General features: G+C 46.6%; 1 protein-coding gene across 1 annotated transcript in view; it reads right to left on the bottom strand.

The window, feature by feature from the left end:
- Positions 1–4,669: 4,669 nt before the first annotated feature.
- The window catches only part of LOC144162755 (cystathionine gamma-lyase-like), a 31,843-nt gene continuing 15,030 nt past the window's right edge, over positions 4,670–21,482 (bottom strand). Inside the window, exons 6-11 of the mRNA XM_077693400.1 lie at positions 21,361–21,418; positions 19,875–19,952; positions 17,557–17,709; positions 7,387–7,561; positions 6,598–6,736; positions 4,670–4,793 (exon numbers count right to left, since the gene is read on the bottom strand). Coding sequence (XP_077549526.1) covers positions 4,782–4,793; positions 6,598–6,736; positions 7,387–7,561; positions 17,557–17,709; positions 19,875–19,952; positions 21,361–21,418 — 615 coding nt within the window. The 3' untranslated portion in view covers positions 4,670–4,781. The remainder of the gene's footprint in view (positions 4,794–6,597; positions 6,737–7,386; positions 7,562–17,556; positions 17,710–19,874; positions 19,953–21,360; positions 21,419–21,482) is intronic.

The following is a 21,482-nucleotide window of genomic DNA, read 5'->3' on the forward strand; positions in this document are numbered from 1 at the left end:
CATCCCAAGAAGGCACACAGAGCTCTAACGTTTGTGGAACATGGCTTTTTGGATCTTGCCTGCACCAAACCACGTGTGAAGGGTTTAGAACTAATTAACTTTTATCGCATCAATATCGCTCACTAATATTTGTTTTCAATCCTATAATCATTGGATAGTAGTCAAAAAGAATTCCGTATTATATTTCTGACTTTTTCTTTTTTCTTTTTTTACTGAAACGGAGATATTTGATGGGCCGTTCTGTATGCTCATAATACATCTATCTTTCAGTGAATAATATTAACAAACTAATTTAACTTGAAACAATTATCTAAATAATATTGGCAACTGGTTCGAAGTGAATCAACTAAAAATTATCCGAAAAACACGAATTTCATGGCTTTTTGTTCTCACTCTAAAGAAGCTGTCGCGATACCACACATTCTGTCTATATCATTGCAATTAACCCATCAGACTCGGCCACTTTTCTTGGCGCATTTGTGTCTTTATCAAAACGCACTGGTATTTTCCGCAGCATATTTTTCGTTCTTTATATTACTCATTTATCCATAGCCATCTCACTGCAGTCTGTGTCCTACATAATTTATATCTTGTGCCTTTACCACCTACGAAATGCTTGTTACCTTTCAATATCAAATCGTTGCACAGCTCTCGCTTATTTCACGACAAATTGAAAAATTGTTTTGTTGTAAACCACTGCAACCATTTTTTCTTCACTTTGTGTACTTAGTACTGATGTGTACTGATAAGTTCTGATAAATACTGACGGGTTCTCGATCCTCTAGTATTATATAATGATTTCATTTACCATGCGGTTGTGTTTGTGCCTATCTGTTTTTCAAGTATTTCCAGTTCTTGTATTATTATTGTTTCTACAATTTGTTCAACTAGCAGACAGCTCTCGCTCATTTCACCACCTACTGAATTTTTTTTGTTGTTGGAAACCACTGCAGCCATTTTTTTTCACTGTGTACTGAGCGCTGACGCGTACTGATAAGTTCTGATAAGTACTGACGCGTTCTCGATCCTCTAGTATTCTATAATGATTTCACTTACCATGCGGTTGTGTTTGTGCCTATCTTTGTTTTTCGCGTATTTCCAGTTCTTGTAGTAATATTGTTTCTACGTTTTGTTCAACTAGCATCGCATTGCTGTCTTTAATTCCTAACTGGCGTGTTATTTAGCAATGTACCATTTGTGATTTCTAATATGAGGTCGCCATAAGTATTTATTTCGGAACCTCCTTGTGTACACCATGTACCATGTAAACTTGTCTGCGATAGTTCGTTTGAAATAAACCTGAAATCGAGAAAAACCGTGTGAAATCAGTACTCCCGCAGGGAACTAGAAATTCTCCCTTGTGGCCTTGAAAACCTCCTTTCGGAAGGCCTACAAAACTCCCCAAGCTTTCGTCAAACTCCATTCAAAAGAAGTAAATGCTTCCCTTGAACCTCCTAAAAACGCCCCTAAACTAACATAAGTACTTCCAAAGGGAGCCATAATAGGCTCCAATTGAACCGCCTCAAAATTCCATAAACATCACTTAAAAACGCCCTTCAGGAAGTAAAGAATACTCCATTTTGACCTCCTTAAATTCTCCCGAACATTTCTTAACACTCCCTAAATACCTCCTTTCTATAACCTAAAAACTCCCTGTTTTGAGGAGGTAAACAAAACCTCCCTGTTCCATGTAGTAAAAAAACTCCTACAAGGAGGACCACTAGAGGACAGGCGAAAAAGAACCTCTATGGAGTATATGGGAGGAAAAAAAGTTTAGAATCGACCTAGTAAGCTGTTGGGTCACATGATCGAACTCAAGAGAAAAATAACAAAGAAAAGTGACTCTTTGGTTCATTACAGCGCTGATTGAAGTCGAGATTGACGAATGAGTGAATCGGCGACATCGGTGCGCTCCACGGTTATCAGGCGTAGCGCTTCGCTGCTCTTATGTGTCATAGAAGCGACGGTCGCGGCCGTCTTTTTCTGTGATCACGCCATAAACTTGTAACATAGCAGCAGAGGATGGCGCGGCGGCTGTGGCGGCAGGGAAGGTGATAACGCAACAAAGCTTGCATTGAAGCAGAGAGCCCAGCTATGTTACTAAAAGCGATGGAAAGAAATAAATAGATACGGTAAAAAAATTGTGTGATGTTCTTTAGCTCGACATCCGCTTTTCGCTCGCTTTTGGATCAACGTTACTCGATCGCCTTGTGGTGTTGACGCCAATTTTGACCTCCAGAAATGTGTTTTTCTTGTCAGCCTCAGCTACCGTCTTAATTTTTATAGTACATGTCAAGCGTTTTTGTATCTTTCTTGTGCAATATTTGATACCTTGGTTGCGATCTTTACGAGTGAATCGTCAAATTACACTGCATGTTGTCATAGCTATAGGTGTAGCACGTCACTGATTGCTTACTTCGTGCTTACGCAAAAAAACATGGCGAATTGCCGGCAATTTCTGCAGTCGAGAAAAGGGCCCCAGAAGGGTGTCCGAAGAGGCCGTGTTGCTGCGTCTTCGGCAGGGTTGTTTACATATTACCTCGTCAAAGTTAGCGGTAAGGCCACAGTAGCCGAAATCTGGCAACACTGATAAACACCAAAATGGCCGCCGTTGCTCACTTGCCTGCCTCAGTGACGGTAGTCCGTATCTTATCTTGTGACACTTGGCGAGTGCATGCCGGTTGTCACGGATGAATGAACTTATCTATTATGTCGAGGTTAACTGGTTCCTGCACAGTATAAATTGGAGTTTAACGAGGAAAAAAAAAGTCAATATTCGTAATGGTTCTATTTCTAGGAAGGTCCTCTCCGCAATTGTCATATACCGTAATTAGGCTGGTATGTTCGTCGCGGCTGGAAGACTGCACACGATGAAGCGAGCTGTCTTTGTGTGATGGTCTTTATTTAAAATTCTTTACTTATTTATGCCCTTATTTAAATCCGGCGAAACAAAGCCGCCTGTATACTGATTGCCTAACGCGTCAGCGAAAAAAGGCCAAACAGCCAATCTCCCGTTGCTCTCTCCTACCCTTTCCCGCTATGTAGCCTAGCCTTCCTGCGTGCTTTCATGTCCGCGGTTAGAGCCGCTCCTCGGAAACTGCAAAATAGTTAACAGTTCGTTTAGAGTTCCCAAGGCGGTGCTCCTACGCCATCTTGTTTTTCACCATGCCCGTCTGTCTTGGTCTGTCGCTGATAAAACCGCCTTTACCACGGGGCAAAATGCCTTGTGCTGCCGCAGGCTAATGCCGTCTTTGCGCGGTTATCTACTTGGATCACGGGCCCCGAAATTTTCTGAGTGGGGCATCCCTCCTCTGTCCCCTTCGCATTTCGATCTTGTTTTGTCCTCGCTGTTCGCATTCCGCTTCGGTACGCACTTTTAAAATTGAGGACTGTACTGTAGAAGCGCCCGGACAGCGTGGCAGGACCCTCAGCTGCTTATCGTTTTGCTTTCTGTAGTCTTCTGAAATTTACAAGCACGTGATATTTTTAGAAAATAACGGTAGAAGTGAGCGCTTGAAAAAGAATGTGCACGCAATTTTTTCTTCCCTAAATCCTCCAGAGAGAAAAATATCAGTAAAATAATGGCTGCACCATCCTGAGATATTATTTTTCTGTTCGGTATTTGTCTACCCGACAATTAATATTTTCTTACACTATTTTGGTTCCGCCTCCGTCAGTTATCTTTGGAAAAATGCAGCAAGTATGAAGCGAGCGACATGTTGGACGAGATCCCCAGTGCGCCCCGGAACTAGCGCCTCCGTCAGTTATCTTTGGAAAAATGCAGCAAGTATGAAGCGAGCGACATGTTGGACGAGATCCCCAGTGCGCCCCAGAACTAGCGCCTCCGTCAGTTATCTTTGGAAAAATGCAGCAAGTATGAAGCGAGCGACATGTTGGACGAGATCCCCAGTGCGCCCCAGAACTAGCGCCTCCGTCAGTTATCTTTGGAAAAATGCAGCAAGTATGAAGCGAGCGACATGTTGGACGAGATCCCCAGTGCGCCCCAGAACTAGCGCCTCCGTCAGTTATCTTTGGAAAAATGCAGCAAGTATGAAGCGAGCGACATGTTGGACGAGATCCCCAGTGCGCCCCAGAACTAGCGCCTCCGTCAGTTATCTTTGGAAAAATGCAGCAAGTATGAAGCGAGCGACATGTTGGACGAGATCCCCAGTGCGCCCCAGAACTAGCGCCTCCGTCAGTTATCTTTGGAAAAATGCAGCAAGTATGAAGCGAGCGACATGTTGGACGAGATCCCCAGTGCGCCCCAGAACTAGCGCCCCGTCGCGGCTAAGATGTGAGCGAAACAGCTCTTTAAACCCAACAGGCAAGGTTACAGGTACACGTCGTAGAAGTGGGTGCAGCGTTCGTGACACGCGAGCAGTGACGTAAGGCGAGATGTCCGCCGGCGCGCGTCACATAGCGGATGAGTGCCTGAACCACGACCGTCGTGGCCTGAACTAAGCGTCCCTACCCTTCCCATTGAAAAGCGCGCGACGCGTCAGGCAATGTTTATACAGGCGGCGTCGGGCGAACTAACAACAGCAGTTGATGGTAATTACCTCAAGCTTCCTGGAGCCATGTTGTTGCTGATCCTGAGGCCGTGGTTGCATTTCTCGCCGACGTATTTTTCCTGCCGAAATTGTTACAATCAAACACTCTCCTTGATCTTGGCATTTATTGTCACGAGAACGAGAAAGTGCTTGAGAGTTTATTCATTGTTTTGTCCAACAAATTACACACACGCAGTTCCACCAGAGATAAGGTTTTCTTGTTGCCACTTCTTAGACTCGAATCTGCAAGAAAGGAGCAACTCTCGATTAAGAAGCGTCAGCAGAAGACTTTAGCAGAACTTAGGCATGTTACGGAATTTAAGCCTGGCAACGTGATGATATCACACGGACGAAGCTTGTTTTTCTTCAAGAAAACAACTAAGGTTAAGTTGCACAGTCAGTGTCTTCATCCTTTGAACTCCTGGCTACATTGATCTGGCCTTGTAAAAAGAATGACTGGTGGTTTATGAACTTTTAGTTACTGCATTTACCGCTTAGCTGTTTCTTCGCGGTTCTAACTCATTCACAGCAAGTGGCCTGACGAAATGCCCACAACGATGCTCAGCAAAGAAGAAACATGTCATCCGCTTGCAGGAGTAGGTCGGAACGCTCATGCGGTGAGTTGCGCAAAGTAGACAGATTACCGCAATCACATCTGTGCGCCCATAAGTCTATCTATTTTTTTTTATTTTTAAACTCAGGGGGAGGGAGGGACTTCTACCTGAATTGACGCCTCGCGGCATTGATGTTCTGCAGGACAAGGGGACAACTTGTATTCACACTAAACTGCGCGTCATCGATGCGGTGCACACGTATGTAACGGTTAAGCTGTTGACTGTACGCGCACTAAATGTAGCAAGCACTAAGCACTAAACACTAAGCACTAGACTGCGCGTAATCGATGCGGTGCACGCATCTGTAACGGTTAAGCTGTTGACTATACGAGCACTAAATGTAGCGATCACTAAGCGCTAAACACTAAGCACTAAACTTCGCGTCATCGATGCGGTGTACGCGTCTGTAATGGTTAAGCTGTTGACTATACGATCACTAAATGTATCCAGCACTACGCACTAAACACTAAGCACTAAAGCGCGCGTCAGCGATGCGGTGCACGCGTCTGTAACGGTTAAGCCGTTGACTATACGAGCACTAAATGTTGCGAGCATTAAGTGCTGAGCAGAATCCTGGAACGAGTCGCCCGCGAGTTGGTAGAAGCCTTTCTTATTCGTAAAAAACATGAAACTTGAGTGAGCGAGGCATTTGTTACGTCGTACGGAAGTCAGTTTGAGATTTTGAACAGGATGGTGCATTGATAAGAAAAAAGCAAAAACTGGCTTCTTTGTGCGCATGTGCAGTAGATGTTATATAGTAATGTTCATTTTTTTTTCAATGAAGGTAGTTGTGAGTCTGCGCCCGTCCTGTCCCTTCCTTATTGTCTTCTCTTTTACGCGCAGTTTTAAGTACGATGCACTTTATAAGCGACCCCGAACCTTCCGCCGTCCGCATTGCTCCTCCTCCTCTCCCCTAGCAACGGCGCGAGGAGCGGAGAGGAGCGTCTGTAGCAACGGCGCAGCGACGTCACACCCCACGTGACCCGCGCGCCCTCCGCCTCCCGCGCCGTGGCTGCGCGCGCCCGCGCCGGCTCCCGCACCGCTCCTCGCGCCGTGACGTCACACTCCCACGTGACCGCGCGCTGGCGCCTTTGCGTCTGCTCCCCCTCTCCTCGCGCCGTGACGTCACATGCTCTGCAGCTGGCGCGCCTCTCCCCCCGTTAGGTTTGCACTCACCCTCGGCGCGCACCTCTCCCCTCGCCTGACAGCTCCCCCTCGCCGGTACTGCGCCTCTCAAGGCAATGGCAGAATTACTACGCCGTGTACTCTCGGCGCAAGAAATGCATTCGCACTTCCTCACGATTCCCTTCGGGGAGGTGGGGGCAATTTTTTTCACCCTTGAAATGATGCACGAAGTAGCCTAACAACACGCTTTTCTGACTAAATGTAGCGTTCATGTCGCGAGAGTGAACGCGAGGTCCGCCAAATCTTACAGCTTTGTTGAGAGCTTGGTCGATGTCCCTGATGAGGTCATCCGAGTTTTCAAGGCCGACCGACAGCCTGATTAGGTTGTCGGTGATGCCCAGCAGCCTGCGCTGCTCCTCGGGCAATGCCGCGTGAGTCATAACTGCCCTGAAGAGGAGAACAACAAGAACGACATATTTTTAATTGGGATGAATTAAAATGGGGAAAGCCAACATCAAGTAAGGTTTTTGTGAACTTTTACAGCACTTAAAGCACCAGGGTGCGCTTATATCACATTTTAGTTCTGTATCCGACACGAGAGATGAAGAAGTGATAAATTCGTCATTCTTTGAAGATTTTCCCCAAAAATCTGCCTGAAGTGTGATAAAAGGCGCTAGGGCCTTAGTCTCCCAAAAGAAGCGAAAAAAAGCTGGTTAACCTTCATAAGATTGCTGAGTGCATGAAATTCTAGAAGGAGCCTTAGCCAGTGGGACAGAAAGCAGGTAATCAAGGTGGCACTTTCGGGCGTTTCGGGCACCTTTTATCCATGCTTTGGTTGTTCTTTCGTGTTATCGACTTCCCGACAGTTTATAATTTGTTTACTAATCCCCACAATTGTATTTCTATAACAACAGGAGAGTTGTAGCTCCTCTGCTCATAACCTATGAGTTCTTTGCTCAATTCCAGGCTCCAACAAGAGTGTTTATTTTCTAAATATGTGCTCAGAGTGTCTAATCGCACACGTGCGCGCCGAGAAAATGTTGGATAGATTGGACACAGCTCAAGGCCAAAAGATGCATCTTATGAGGGACACTCACGGAAGTTCAGCGAGGCTCTCGGTAGAACCGAGGCTGTCAGCCAAAGTGACAATCTTGAGGTTTTTGAGGAACAGGGTGGACTCCTTGAGGCCACCTTTGAGCCGGAACGTCACCATTCCGCTGAAGCCGGAGCACTGGCGCTTGGCGACTTCGTACTGCGGATGGCTGGGAAGGCCTGCGTGTTGCCCGCATAGATTCACCTAAATGAATGCTCTATTTGAATATAACGCTTTAAACTGTTTGACCTGAATGTGCCGCTTTAAGAGGGACTCGCCTGTTAACTTTCCTATGGGACTTACTACTTAATGAGCCACGGGCGTAAAAACCATCGGGCACCAATACGAATAGTTTTCGAGATCAATGAAAACGCTACAAATGGCCCAGTTTGCTTATTTGGGAAATATGTCCCTTCTGTACTGAAATAAAAAAGAAGAAAACTTTCGCTTGCTGGACAGCTAGCACCATCTACTGAAAACTATATAAAGGAAATGTGCTGCTTTTTTACTTTTTATGTCAGCAAAAAAATGATATAGTGTTTCTAAAAGAAACAAACTATGCCGCTAGGAACACTTTCATGTATGTGTAAAAACATTTGCATCGCTACACGATGCTGTTAAGCCCGTGGGTCGTGAATTAGTAAGTTCCATAAGAATGTGATCAGGTGAGGGTAACATCCACGAGCAAAAGGTAAGGGGATGGTAAGGGCCGCACATTTGCGTTCAGCATGACTTCCTTATTCGTAAAGAATGTGTGGCTGCACATTAATCATTTTATTCTTGCTAGATTTAGGCAACATTCTCTGGTTTATAACTGCTGTTATACACCACGTGCCACTACACAATTCAAAATTATGCGGCATTCGGTGCTTAGTATTGACCTGTATTGAGTGCACAAATGCGCAGACTGCCACAAAAGACGAACAGAAATACGCAGACTTGAACAAGCACCAAAATTTTGCCCAATTCAAGCAAGAGTAATGACGTGGTAAACGTGGGTGAATAAAGTGCAGTGGCCACACCTGTAGACAAGTGGCATGTTCGCGTTCGAGTGTTCGAGGACATTCATGCAGTATGCCAAGTTATCAGGAACAAACACAATAAAAAGCAGTCGAACCAGTCGTGTTGGGAGTTTTTATCCGCCTTTAAGCAAACGCTAGTATCATGCATGCCCACGGAGCAAGAATTCTTTCTCCGTGATCATGCCAATGTACAGGGTCGTTTGCCGCGAGTGCGAGTCGTGTCTGCTGTTCTGGTCTTACGCACACGCATGCAGTGACTTCTTGCCATTTTTATGGGCAGCCAGTTCTTTTCTCTGCTTCCTCGACACGTGAACGCGGCGGGCCTAACCAGGCACATAATAACCAGAAAGTCTCTAACGTCGAATTCGTACGGCGTGATGAACATATACACTGCCCTAGTTGGTTGTCAATTCCAAGGTCTTCACAAGCGCACCGTACCGCAGGAAAACGAGAGAGAAGTAGAGAGAGACAACAAATAGATGCGTTGCCTCTCTTTCCGTCGTCTCTGTAGAACGGTACACTTGGGAAGACGCTGAAAAAAAAAGCGCCCGAAACACAAGATTCATGCGGGGCCCTGAAAACCTTGAAAACCATTGAATTTGAAAACTTGTTTCCAAGCCGCGGAAAGTCCTGGACGTCTTGCAGACCCATGAAAATCCTTGAATTTCTTGAATTTTCCTTTAATAAGCATAAAAATAACCTAAGGCCACGTAAGCTTGAGTGAATATATGTTGCTTGATTGATCTTCTTTTTGGCAAACAAAACGTTGCAGTTTGTAACACATTGGAAATGCTACAAAATGTCATAAAGTGTTAGAGATGGTGATGGTTGTCATCTAACTAACAAACAATAATTACAAATCGCAGAAAAAATTCAAATCGCGCGCCATCAGCCTCAAAGGGTTCGCACAACATCCGACAGATGGTGACGAGTTTACTGGCCAGTAGGAAGACGCAGTGAAACATCCCCCTCGCGAGGGGCACGATCAAATGCAGAGCATTTCCGGGGGCGCACGACGTTAAAGGGAAGGTGAAGTGGTTTTAGAATTAAAAGAAAAGTTGACTAGCAGCAAGTACACATTGAATAGTTCCCGTGTACGAAATATTTTCGCAATACATGCAATAGAAGCGGCGCAATGAGCAAACAAAAGTGGCCCGATGCCCCGCCCCCATCTCGCCGCGCGATGCCGGAAGACCGAAGAGCGCGGGCGAAAACCGGCTGAAAAACGTCATACCTGGACTTCCGGCCGTATCGGCCGCCTCGGCCGTGCTCTTTTCGCCGTGTTTCCTTGTGAATGATACTTGTCGTTGTTGGGGTTGACAGCACTCATTTGTACAATTTTCGTGTTCAAAAAGTATGCACGAACGCCAAACGAGGCATACGCTATCATGCCGTATTCCTAAGCAGAATAATGCCACGCCGGGATGCTTGATAACAAACGGAAGCGACAGCCGAGGTGGCTGTGCTTGATGACAGAAAATATACTACACTACGTTAAATACTTTATAAACCGCTCCAATGCGGTTTTTTTTTTTTTTTGATGTGACGGACGTGAATGTTCACATTAGATTCTAGATTTAGGAAGGATGGGGAATACTGCTGTACTTTGGCCGGGCATGTTTCGTTCCATTCCTGAAACCAAGTCACATTTGTTCAGGAAATACTTGTTTCGTTAAAAGCGTCGGTTTTCTTTCTCTATGAGCTCAGGACAGTCTTCAAAAAAACAATTTTTTGGCGAAACTAAAACAAGGGGCCAATCCTGATAGAAGTTCTTTCCCGGCTAAGAGGAAACAGTATTCCTACAAAGTAAAAGAACCAAGACAACCAGATTACTTATTTTGCAAGTATACATGTCACGATAAGGGGATGTTTGTCTGGAATTAAAAAAAAAACACCACTCCGAACCACCACCGTGCCATAATTCGTGTTGACGGCGGGGGCCTAATTTTTTGCCCAAGATTCCGTGTGGCTGCATATTATAACCTAGCAAGCACTTGTTGTCACTGAACCTCAAGTGTGCTCCAGTGTTAGTCGGTGATATATATAATGATGATACTAAAAAAATTAGGAGCGAAGAGTAAATATACGGCCTCTGTCCGACTAGCGCGGTAAATGCTTAAATCTAGAAATGCTGAAACAGGCCAACGATTCATTATCACAAACGTTCGGTGATTGTTACCTAAAGTAACGTAACTACAACGTAACTGCCTTGTCCGACTGGTCTGTTAATTATAACGAGGTGGCCGTAATATTGTAGCAGAATGCGCAACGCACAAGCGAAAATCAAGCCCTACTACAGCCAATAATGCTGAGCAGGCACTAGTATGCTGCAGTGTTTTCAGAATAAATGCATGTGAAGCAGTAAGACGCCACTCATCGAAGTGCAGCTAGCAATCGCGGAGGCGCCGTAGCGCCGCTGCCGAAATGGCGCGAGCGTGTGGGTCTGTGTACGGGGATGAGTAACGGGGCTGGGGTGGGCGAAAACGAACAAAGGAAATGCGGAAGCACAGTCTGCTTGTTGGTTTGTGCGTGTACCGGCAAGATGTGTCTCGCATATACGTTTACAGCGCATGAACGCTATTTTTTCGCGCAGTGCACGTACGTGCTTTTTGCTGGTAGATTGTTTATAAAACGCCCATTAATCTTCAGCATAAATGGTTTTGTGTATAATAAGAAACAGTTAAGGCAGTACCTAATATTAACATAAGGTATAAAATCCCCCTATGCTGGTTGCCTAATTCAAAAATATTTTGATGGAACCCACTAGTCGACGTCACAGTCACTGCTTTGGGGTTCTCTGTCGTGTAAAGCAAATTTAAAGGGGCCCTGAAAGGCATTTTGAGCACACTAAATGAACTAGCGCAATCGTTAGATTGGGTCGTCAACGTCAGCTGTGCCAAGTATTACTCTTTTACGCGCAGCGGAAAGCTCACACTTTTGTTGCAAAGTTTGTCGCTTTTTTCTCACCCTTTCCTTCGTGTTTTTGGACGCCGCCATCTTCACATGTCTGCATCATCGATTCCCATATGTTCGTCATGAGCTAGACATCCTGCTATTGGGCGGCTTTTTCACGCACTTCCGGCAAAAAGATGAGTCGTCTGCTCAGCGTCGGCTCGCCGGCTGATCTGCCAGCGGAGTGGAGTGCTTGGACATTTTACGACAAACGGAACAAGTGTAAACAAACGCTTAACCGTTCGTATTGAATGCAACACGGCCATAACACGACATGGATATTCTCTTACCTGAGTACCTTCCCTAAAGAAAGCGTTGAAGCCCCGTGGCACTTCTTTCGTGCAATCGCAGAGAACGCCCTGAGCCGAATGCCCGGGTTTGACGGATACATTTTATTCAACTTCAAAACAAACCAGAGATGCGTTTCGAACGAACACAACGTCACAACATGCGTTGCAAGCCTGAACCGCGATTGACAGACGATCGGTTGCTTCCTCCTGCCCGTCGTAAATTCGGCACTCACCTCGCGCCTTGTTTGCGGGGACGAATAGCAAGTCACTGAACTCTGGCACGCAAGCGAGAAGGCTTTTAGCCAGGCACACTACACATACCCCATGCGAGGTTGAGTCGTTCGTCGTTCGAGAAAGATAATCCAGACCATGGGAAGCACTATCCACCCGCAGAAGTACAACGTCGCATTTCATCGCGAAACGAACGCTGCACATAGGAGGCGATGCACACACACACACAGCTTCGGTCGCTGCATTGGCTCAGCTGCAAGCTTCGTTCGGACAGTCAGCCATGATTCGACGATACAAAGCTGCGTGAGGGCGACGTGCTAACCACTTCACGTATTTAAAAACACAGGGGCAAAGAACTTGGTTCATCGGAAGCAAAAGATCTTTCCTCCATTATTGTGCCTGAAATATACTGGCTAGTGTTGCTAGTGTGCCGAGGGCGAGCCCCAGGCGGGCGCCGGGAGCGATGTTCGCGGCCGGCTGCCGCTTGGGGCGCTGCCGTGCGGGAGTGTGCGCGTTCGTCCGGCCCGAGCAGATCGCGCGGTTGCCTCCGCGCTGCGTAGCAGACGGCAGGGGCAGAACTTTCCAATCCCGCTTGCGACGAAAGCGAGCGAAAGCGACGGGAATTCTGTCGCGCGAAGAAAATTTCTCCCGACAGTTCGACAAACACGATCGTCGCGCGACAAAGCGACGAAATTCCCATCGCTTTCGCTCGCTTTCGTCGCAAGTGCGAACGGGCCTTTATGCGCAATCTCCGTCCCACATAAAATAAGCTCTTGCTTGTCGCGTGAGCATACGGTTGATATGTGACTACGTTACACTGTGCTTGCGAGTGTATTTAAACGATGTCACTAGGTTTGAAACGTAAGCGCTCGGCGTGCAGCTTTGTAAACGCAAGCAGCCTCACGTACGCACGCTATTTTGCTGCTAATAGAGAGTTTTAGTACAGCGTTTGTGCCTTTGCATACGCTAAACGCTAAATTTTTGCGTCCCGCTACGTAAACATCGCGAGGGGAGTTTTAGTAGAACGTCTCATCAGTTTTGCGTTGCGACATGCTAATGCATACGGCGCCATCTGTTAAATGTTTTCCGAAATGACTCGGCGGCTGTTCTGCTAGCGGAGTGCCGGAGTGCCTGAACATTTTACGACTATCAGAACACGGATGCGCTCGAGTGCGGCGTTGGTTTGCTCTGCGCCTTCCCGTTCATCGCCACTGATAAAGCAATCCGATCCGGCGCGTTTTGTGCACGGGTTCTGTGTCGGTTTAAAATGTCTTTTTTTCACATGCCGCTGGTAGTAGGAATTACAACCGCCGCAAAATAAGACCCGGCACCAGCGGGCCCACATCTGAGACCGCGCTTTTTGGATAAACAGTGCGCGGTGCACCAAAGGGAACGAGCGCACGATTCTCCCTGCGCTGCTGCGAGTTCGCCGCGAAAGGGCAAGGCCAGGCCGCACACATGCGGCCAGGTCTTTCGTTCACTTTTCCAGTCTTTAGAGGAGTGTCCATGGTGTCAACAAAGATGAAAAAGCCGAAAGAGCTGGCCCGTAGCAGACGGCAGTCTGTGGGAGCGCAATAGCGGAAGTACGTCACCGCTGAGGAGCGAAGCATCATGGGAGGGGAGGCCAACAGAGAAGAAACAGTTGAAAGGAGGAGGAAATACGGCGCGACGATAATGCGCGGTTTTCGATTTACGATTTCTCAGCTAATACTCATCGCTTTAACAAAATTCTTGCAGGAGGAGATTGCTAATACATTGCTTTATTTGGTTACATGTACATCCATGCATCGGCGGAAGGCATTTCAGGACCCCTTTAAGCTCCAAGATAATTGACCCAACAGCACGGGAAATTATAAAACAAACTTCCAGTCATGTGAGAAAATTAAACTGCAAGCTAAATTGCCGCAAAGGCAACCGTGCGATCGTTCGCAATGCTTCCGACAACCCGCGCGGCCGAAGGGTGTCCTCCTTTGACGTCATGACGCGCGCAACCAATCAGGGGCGTCAAAAGACGAAAAGCGCGCGTCTTTCAAACGGGGCCGCGCTTTTTGCAAGATAAATGCCACTTGGACTCATGTACGATAAATTTCAGTGTGATATTCGGAATCAGCGCGCAAGAAACTATATAACTGTTAATCTAACTCAATTTTTTTGGAAAGCGCTTCAGCTTCCCTTTAAGTAGTTTGCGTTACGTTAATGTTGTTGGACTTGTGGCAACTGCTGACGAAAGAGCGCTCGTCAGCAGTAATTTGAATGAGTCAAGGATATAAGGCGCGTTAGTAGCGTCCCATTCTGTGTCGGCTTTGTGGCGCAGTGGTTAGAGCACCATGTACATTGCGTTCCGCCCGCAGGGTGGAGGGATCGAAACCTGGCGCCGGATAGTATTTTTTTTATATAGAGGGACAACGACGGTGCGGACTACGGACGTCAACGCGGGTGACATAGTGAGTTACTGAAATGGTCTGCATTTAAAAGATGTCGCTGGAGCCGTCGTTCCGACAAGGGGACTTGCCCGAAGAAACGTCCCCTTGTTGAAAAGATGGCTCCAGCCACATTTGCATTTTTGAGGACTTCTCAGCATTTCAAGCCTCCATCTCATCCTGAACATCGGTCTTTTTTAGAGTTCTAGCAGACAATGAGGGCCTTAAGAATTTACACTGACAGCCTTGAGAGTGCTTGAAAAACCTTGAATTTTCTCCATATAAATCGTCGTGGACCATGACGTAACTTCTTTCATGGCGTAAGATACTGAGGCATACGAGACAGTAAAGAAAGATGTGTGTAAATATCAACATGCGCGTATGGAACTGCTTCACTATACAGGGTGTCCCAGCTATCATGCACCAAGATTTAAAAAATTAGCAATGGCGTTACTCGAAGAAAACCTAGTGCGTAATATTTGCAGTACTGTGGAGAAGCGGACAGTATTTTTTCGTTAATGATACTTAACTAATTAATTGTAATTAATTATCTAACTCGAGAAATACTGTCCTAATCACTGAAGTGTCAATGAGGCACTTGTAGGTACCCACGAGGGGCATCTAATTGCGGTATTTCAAGCGACGAACTAATTGCGTACTCATTTATTCTGACTGATAAAGAAAACACGCGAAATATGAAAAATACCACGTGACGGCGCTTCGGCGCGCATTGTAAAGCAGCGTCCCCAAATAAGGTGCTTGAAAGCAGCTGCTTCGCCTGTCACCCTTCCGAAGAGACAGCGCATCACCTTGATAATGGCATGCATGGAAGGAGCAGCAACAGCAAGATTCGCGGTGCGCGTGTGCAGACAAGGCACAAATTCGGTCGCGATTTATTCTATCTTTATTTTGTTTATCTCATACTGGCTAACTCAGAGGCAGCCTGTTCGAGGGCATTGCTTTACGATGCGCGCTAATGCGCGCGGAGGCGCCGTCACGTGGTATTTTTCATATTTCGCGGGTTTTCTTTATCAATCCGAATAAATGAGTACGCAATTAGTTCGTCGCTGAAAATACCGCAGTTAGATGCCCCTCGTGGGTACCTACAAGTGCCTCATTGACACTTCAGTGATTCGGGCAGTACTTCTCGAGTTAGATAATTAATTACGATTAATTATTAAAGTATCATTAGCGAAAAAATTACTGTCCGCTTCTCCACAGTACTGAAAACATTACGCACTACGTTTTCTTCGAATAACGCCATTGCTCTTTTTTTAAATCTTGGTGCATGATAACTGGTACACCCTGCATAGCAGAAATTAGTTCTAAAAAGTGAACTTGCGCTAAATAGTTTAAAACGCGCCTTTTCCGTCATGCGCGTTTTTAACTGTTAGCAGAAGCGAAATTTTTAGAGATAGGGGAACACCGATAATACGACTTTCAGGAGACCGCGAGAAAGCGTCGTATGACCGGGGTGTCGTACGACCGGGGTGCGGGCAAATGCCGGCCTATTAGACGGTCTCACGCGACAGGTGGGCTAAGAACTTATTTAAACTACTATATTTAGCGCGTTCTTGGCGTGATGTGCGCACCTTTAGCTCAAATCCCAAGTTAAAAAAACCAACGCCTATGCTGTGCCCCCCTCACCATGCTTCCGAGCAACCCCCAGCACCGCGCTTTGTGCGAGCGAAATAAGGCCGATGTGGTCGAGCAAATCAAAAGGGGGAAAGGCGAGTGCGAAACTGCCAAGGTCAAGCGAAACGAACGATAGTACAAGGGGGAGATGGAATAGAGCACCATGTACCTTGCGTTCCGCCCGCAGGGTCGTGGGATCGGAACCAGGCGCCGGTAAGTATTATTTTTTTGTATAGTGTAGGGGGAGCGGTGCGGACCTGTTGTTGAGAGCGAGGAGGGTAGCGTGATGCGGGAGAGGAAGAGTGGGGGAGAGGGCGCACCTGCGCGCTGAGCTGTTGCGGACGGACGGCGGACGCTACATGTGAGTTAAAGAAATGCTCTGCATTTAAAAATTAGCATTCCCGTACGCGGTGCAGACACCCTTTGAACAGTCCCGTGCCGTCGCCATTGGGTCAAAGCGCTCAACACATAGCTGCTCTCGCTTTACACAGGATCCAGCAACGCGAAATAGATACGATGATTCAAACCTCCCGAGTAAACCGTGTTGCGGGGAAATTTATAGTGAGGGTCTTGCTGCAGTGACTTGCTTCCTGCGATTGACCCAAAATGGCGGTGCCAACGTATATGTGTCTCCACCCTTGCGGCGGAGACACATATACATGGAGTGGAGTGGAGTGGAGACACATGGAGTGGAGTGGAATTACAACGCGGCTTTGAAAAACACTGATAAGCAGAGAGGCCAGATATAGGGAAAGAGAGCGTCGTGAAAAAGGAGAAACTTGGATCGAGCAGGCGGGGAAAGCGGGTGTTCGGCCATCGCTGCGTCTTATGTGTTATCGCTTTCGTCGACGGCTCGATGGGAGCTTCAAATTCACGGCCCGCCTGCCACCTGAACTTCAACTTCTCGCGGTTGGCGCGTTGGTGTACGGCTGCCGCGTGGGGCCGTCGCAGGTCAACTCCCGCTCACAAGTACCCGCCTGCTTGGTTGCGTCTGTTCACCAATTTGTCTGGCCCGCCTGCGAACCATTGCACATCAAGCGGTGTCAAATGAGAGTTAAAAGTAAACGAGGTCGGTACGAGGCGGCGAAGCGATGTAAAATATGGTAAAACGCCGGTTTATCTACCCCAGGGTCCATCAAGACTGCGTGCACCCGAGCGTCATATCATCGGGGTCTTTAATTCATTGTTTCTATGGGGAGTTTGCCGGGACAGCGATAATCCCTCGTAAGAAGCGGGTTGTCGTAAGTCCGGAGGAAGTATCAGCGGGGTTCCACTGTACTTTTATACCACGCATAATCACAAAGTGGCCTTCTACACCAGCCATCCTCATTGTCTTTGGTTTTGCTTTTGTTCTTGCTGATCGATTTTAATGTTTACGTCTTCATCTGCAATTTATAACCACTGCTTTGGCGCTCTTTGCCCTAGTTGGCCGTGGTCATTAACATTAAGCTATCATCATCATCACGAATGGAACTCATGGATCTTATCCTTTGTAATGCTTAACGAATGTGTGAGTTCATAGTTGAGTTGCCTGTCTTCACCGGACAAACACTTCCCGAAGCCGGCGTTGCATAATAAGCGATCGACTTCGCAACCGAGAGGCCAGACGCTTCTCGGCACTTACCCGGGTGCATGACCTTCTCGACGAGTGGGTGCGCTTCAAGAAACCTGGCCACCTTGAGGCCGTTCTGCATGTGCCGTTCCATGCGCACGTGCAGCGTCTTCAGTCCCCGGTTGACGAGGAAGCAGTCGAAGGGCGATGGCACGGCACCCGCAGCTGCAACATCGAATCGAAGGCGCTAATTCGTTTGAAAACAAAATTATGTACTTCTTTTTGCGCAGTGGTATGCTCGCACGAATCTCGGAAATTTATAGCTCGCTGCAGTATGAGGCCTTCATAACATTTCTGTCTGCGCCTGGAATTAATTGCTTGTACTGAGAGCCAGTATGCTTAAAGGCATCATTCTGCAGTTCCCAATGTAGAGGATTTTAGTACGTCATTCTAGAGGCAAGCGAATGTTTTGCCAATGACCCTACAGTTGAACCTCGTTATAACGAACACTGATACAGCGAACTATCGGCTGCAGCGAACTAAATACGAACTTTGGTTGGCCACGCTTTATTCCAGTGACAGTTATTCTGTGAAACCGAAACCTCTATAGCCGCGTGCTATATTGGTTATAACGAAGAAATATTTGAGGAAGGCTGATAAGCTAAGTAGGAAAGCTCCCGACGTCCAAAGCTGCGGAAGCAGTAAAAGCCCTTTCGTTCGTTGACAATGTGGAAAACTTCGTCTTGCTCGGTGCTGTGAAAAGCCACCTGACGAAGATCACATCCCACTACAAATAGATAAGAACAGGCCTGTTTTGTCGAGCACACTTTGTTCTGTTGTAAGTTCACTTTCGCGTGTTCTGGTCTATTTAGTTTGAAATGCCACAAGCCGACAGTGAAAGATTGCCTTGTTTGTAGTGGTTCGGAGCCTAGCGTATAGTGTTTTTGTATGCAAGATTTTTGCGCTAGCCAGATTGCTCATTTGCTGAAGCCGATTTTTACTCATACTCTTACAAAGAATATTGGATATAACGAACTAAATTACTGCCCCGATACTACTCGTTATAACGAGGTTCGACTGAAAACGGGAATGTACTTGCTGGCAACCTTACTCTCCTGCTAGAGTGGCTGGAATCCACCCTACTCCTGCGATAAATTCGCATGGCAAAGTATAGAATGAGGAGGAGGAAGTGGAAGATAAAATGACAGTTGGTTGGCAGATGGCTGCTTTTGAAGCGCCGCCCGTGTTTATGTGTTACTTTGTGGGTGTATAACATTGAGGTGGGCTTTAGAGTACGCACGAAGATTCAGAGTACAAATTTCTTGTGGTCGAATCTCTTAGGGTTCGTGCTCTGAGTTATTGATTAAAGCGAAACGTTATCGACTCACTTATGGCGTCAGATGTCGGGCCACAGCGCACTTCAGGAAAGCCAACTTTCCACTATGGGTTTCACGAAACGATGATGATGATGATAATGAAAAGTTAATGCACATCAAGCGCCTCAAAATAAAACCGCTTTCCGTGGTGGGAATCGAACCTGGCTCCTTCGCGTTATGAAGCCGACATCTATCCGATTGCGTCATTCCGACATGATCGAAGCAGTTTGGATTTTGGACTTTGACTCAGGTTGCACGGAAGAAAGCTTCACGTTTTAACTGTATTTATCCTAAGAAAGATGCTTTGATTTTTTGGTTATTTATTTATGTGCTCAACTTACTGACTGACTGAAAGGGTACAAACGGCTTTATAAAGCGTAGTTCAATACACCTCTGCGAGTGGGTCGCATATTCATACACCACTATCATTTAATTGCATAGGTCTTCCTGCGTGTCTGTATAAAATTATTTCTATCCATTCATATTTATCTTTAACCCTCCCCCTAACCTTCTTAAGCGTTCTGTGCATGGCCACAGTTGGCTGAGCCAGAAAATGTATCCCCAGGTATCAAGCACATGGCTCAGGTATAACCAATTTACTTATATCGCTGACCTCTCCTGTTTCTGCATCCGTTCATGCACGTGGGTTTGGGTTGGTCGTGCGTGTGTGGCTTTAAGACAGTCTTACCGCGTAATTTACTGCAGTGAAAAGAAAAAAAAGCATCCATGAATTTTTTCATAAAGAAACACTGTAAATATCTCTTGTGTACTAATTTCCTGTCTTATATTTGCGTAATGTCTTGTTCTTGTTCAAGAAAGTTGACAAGTATGAACATATAAACCGGGCTTAGACGTTTACCTTTGGCTGTGAGTATATAAGACTATTGCGCAATATCTATTGTACATTGCCCGGGTGGGTGAATCAAGTCACAGACAGACAGACAGACAGACAGACAGACCAAAATTTCTGGGTTTAAGTAGCCCAAGAAAGACTATCGTCTTTAAAACACTTACCATTTTGGAAGTATCGCAGTTGCTCGTTTATCTTCTCGTCATTCGTGCAAACGGCTCCCATCACCACATCCGAGTGTCCTGCGGTAGTCATACAATTGTGCCAATAATGCATGAAATCCAACATTTTTGTACCTCCGAAGTAGCAAGCAAAGAATTACTGTCAAGCTCTGCGTGGCATGAGAGGTTTGTATGAGACATACTGGCTTCCTCGCGGGTGATTGTGGCTTTTTCTACCAGCTCCACCTCAACGGGAAACATTTTTCGTCCATATTCACTAAGTCTTACGGAAATTAACTGATATCTTGCAGCATTTCGTTCGTTAATTTTTTTGCAGCACCTTGTTTATCACGTCCGATGGGGAAGGGTGTCTCCTGGCAGTGCGCAGAGAGGGATAAATTGGTAAAGCAGTGACATGAGGTCGATTTTGTTTCAACGCTTTCTGTGCTTCGGCGTCAATACTTTCTTGAAGCAATGCGACGAGGCCGGGACAACAGAGCATGGCGCGACGCAAGAGAACCTCACCTCCTGCTTCTCTGGGTCGAGGGTTATTTTTAGTAGAGGCACGTGCAAGTACAGAGCCATGAGGGTCTGTCCCGAGCTTTCCTTTGAACAGAGTTAAATCCCGGATAACGCGATTATGCGCAGGCCACTGTTGCTATGGGAATGACCACTACTGCCTACAAACGCTGTATTTGGGCTGGCCCTGTTGCTACACCTCGTTGGTTGCTACAACAGCCCTGTTGCTACAACCTGATTAGTGCTGTTGCGATGAAATGACGTGTCCCCCTTGAAGACCTAATAAAACTTCGGTTCTTCCGCTTGGCTTTGAATCAGGGCCTAATGCGAAAATCTCGGCCGCATGTGACAAAGGCAGCGGTGCTAGCATTGCAGTCTAGCTCGAAGTGTCACCAGCTGTAATGGCACAAGCAACGACGAGGTTTAGGTGTAGTGAAAAACGCCATGGCCAGCCAGTTACGGGCGGAAGAAATTGGCTGCGTTGAAAGGCGCGTCCAACAATTTTCTTTGGTGGACTCTTTATCATTTATACAAGGAAAGAGACCTGCCCACTTTCCAGACCCGAATCACTCCCTAAACTGGACTCTAGAGACGACTGTGAAGGCAAATCGGCACAAGCACATCTATGGCTGTGGTTGCAAGTTCATGCTAGGGCAGCTGTTCCTTTTGAAGATGCGAGCAGGGGACTCCAAGTGTTGTGCTAACACAATGTGCTCGCCTACACACGTCAGCGAAGCCCTTGGAAACTCACAAAGACAACCTGGCATGTGTAGATCGCCAAATCATCGTTGTGGGCTTATTTCACGAGCTGTAGAATTCAAATGAGCGCAATATAAATAGATCATTACAAGCGTTTGATTTGTGGAAGTTAATCTGGAGGAAAATGGTCAAAGGATCAGTGCAGAAGGAGACAAAAGCAACGTAATTCCACCGACCATCTAAGTACATCCTGAGTCATCTCGGCACTTACCGTTCATGTATTTGGTCAGTGAGTGGACGGATATGTCAGCACCGAGTAGGAGGGGCTTCTGCAGTGAAAAGGAGACGACATATTGAGTTAAACGAGCATGTGGCAAGGCTTGGTTTACTTGG

The sequence above is a fragment of the Haemaphysalis longicornis genome, unplaced genomic scaffold (assembly GCF_048455015.1).
Source record: "Haemaphysalis longicornis isolate Haplotype H1 unplaced genomic scaffold, Haemaphysalis longicornis Haplotype H1 scaffold_12, whole genome shotgun sequence".
Taxonomy (NCBI): Eukaryota; Metazoa; Arthropoda; class Arachnida; order Ixodida; family Ixodidae; genus Haemaphysalis; species Haemaphysalis longicornis.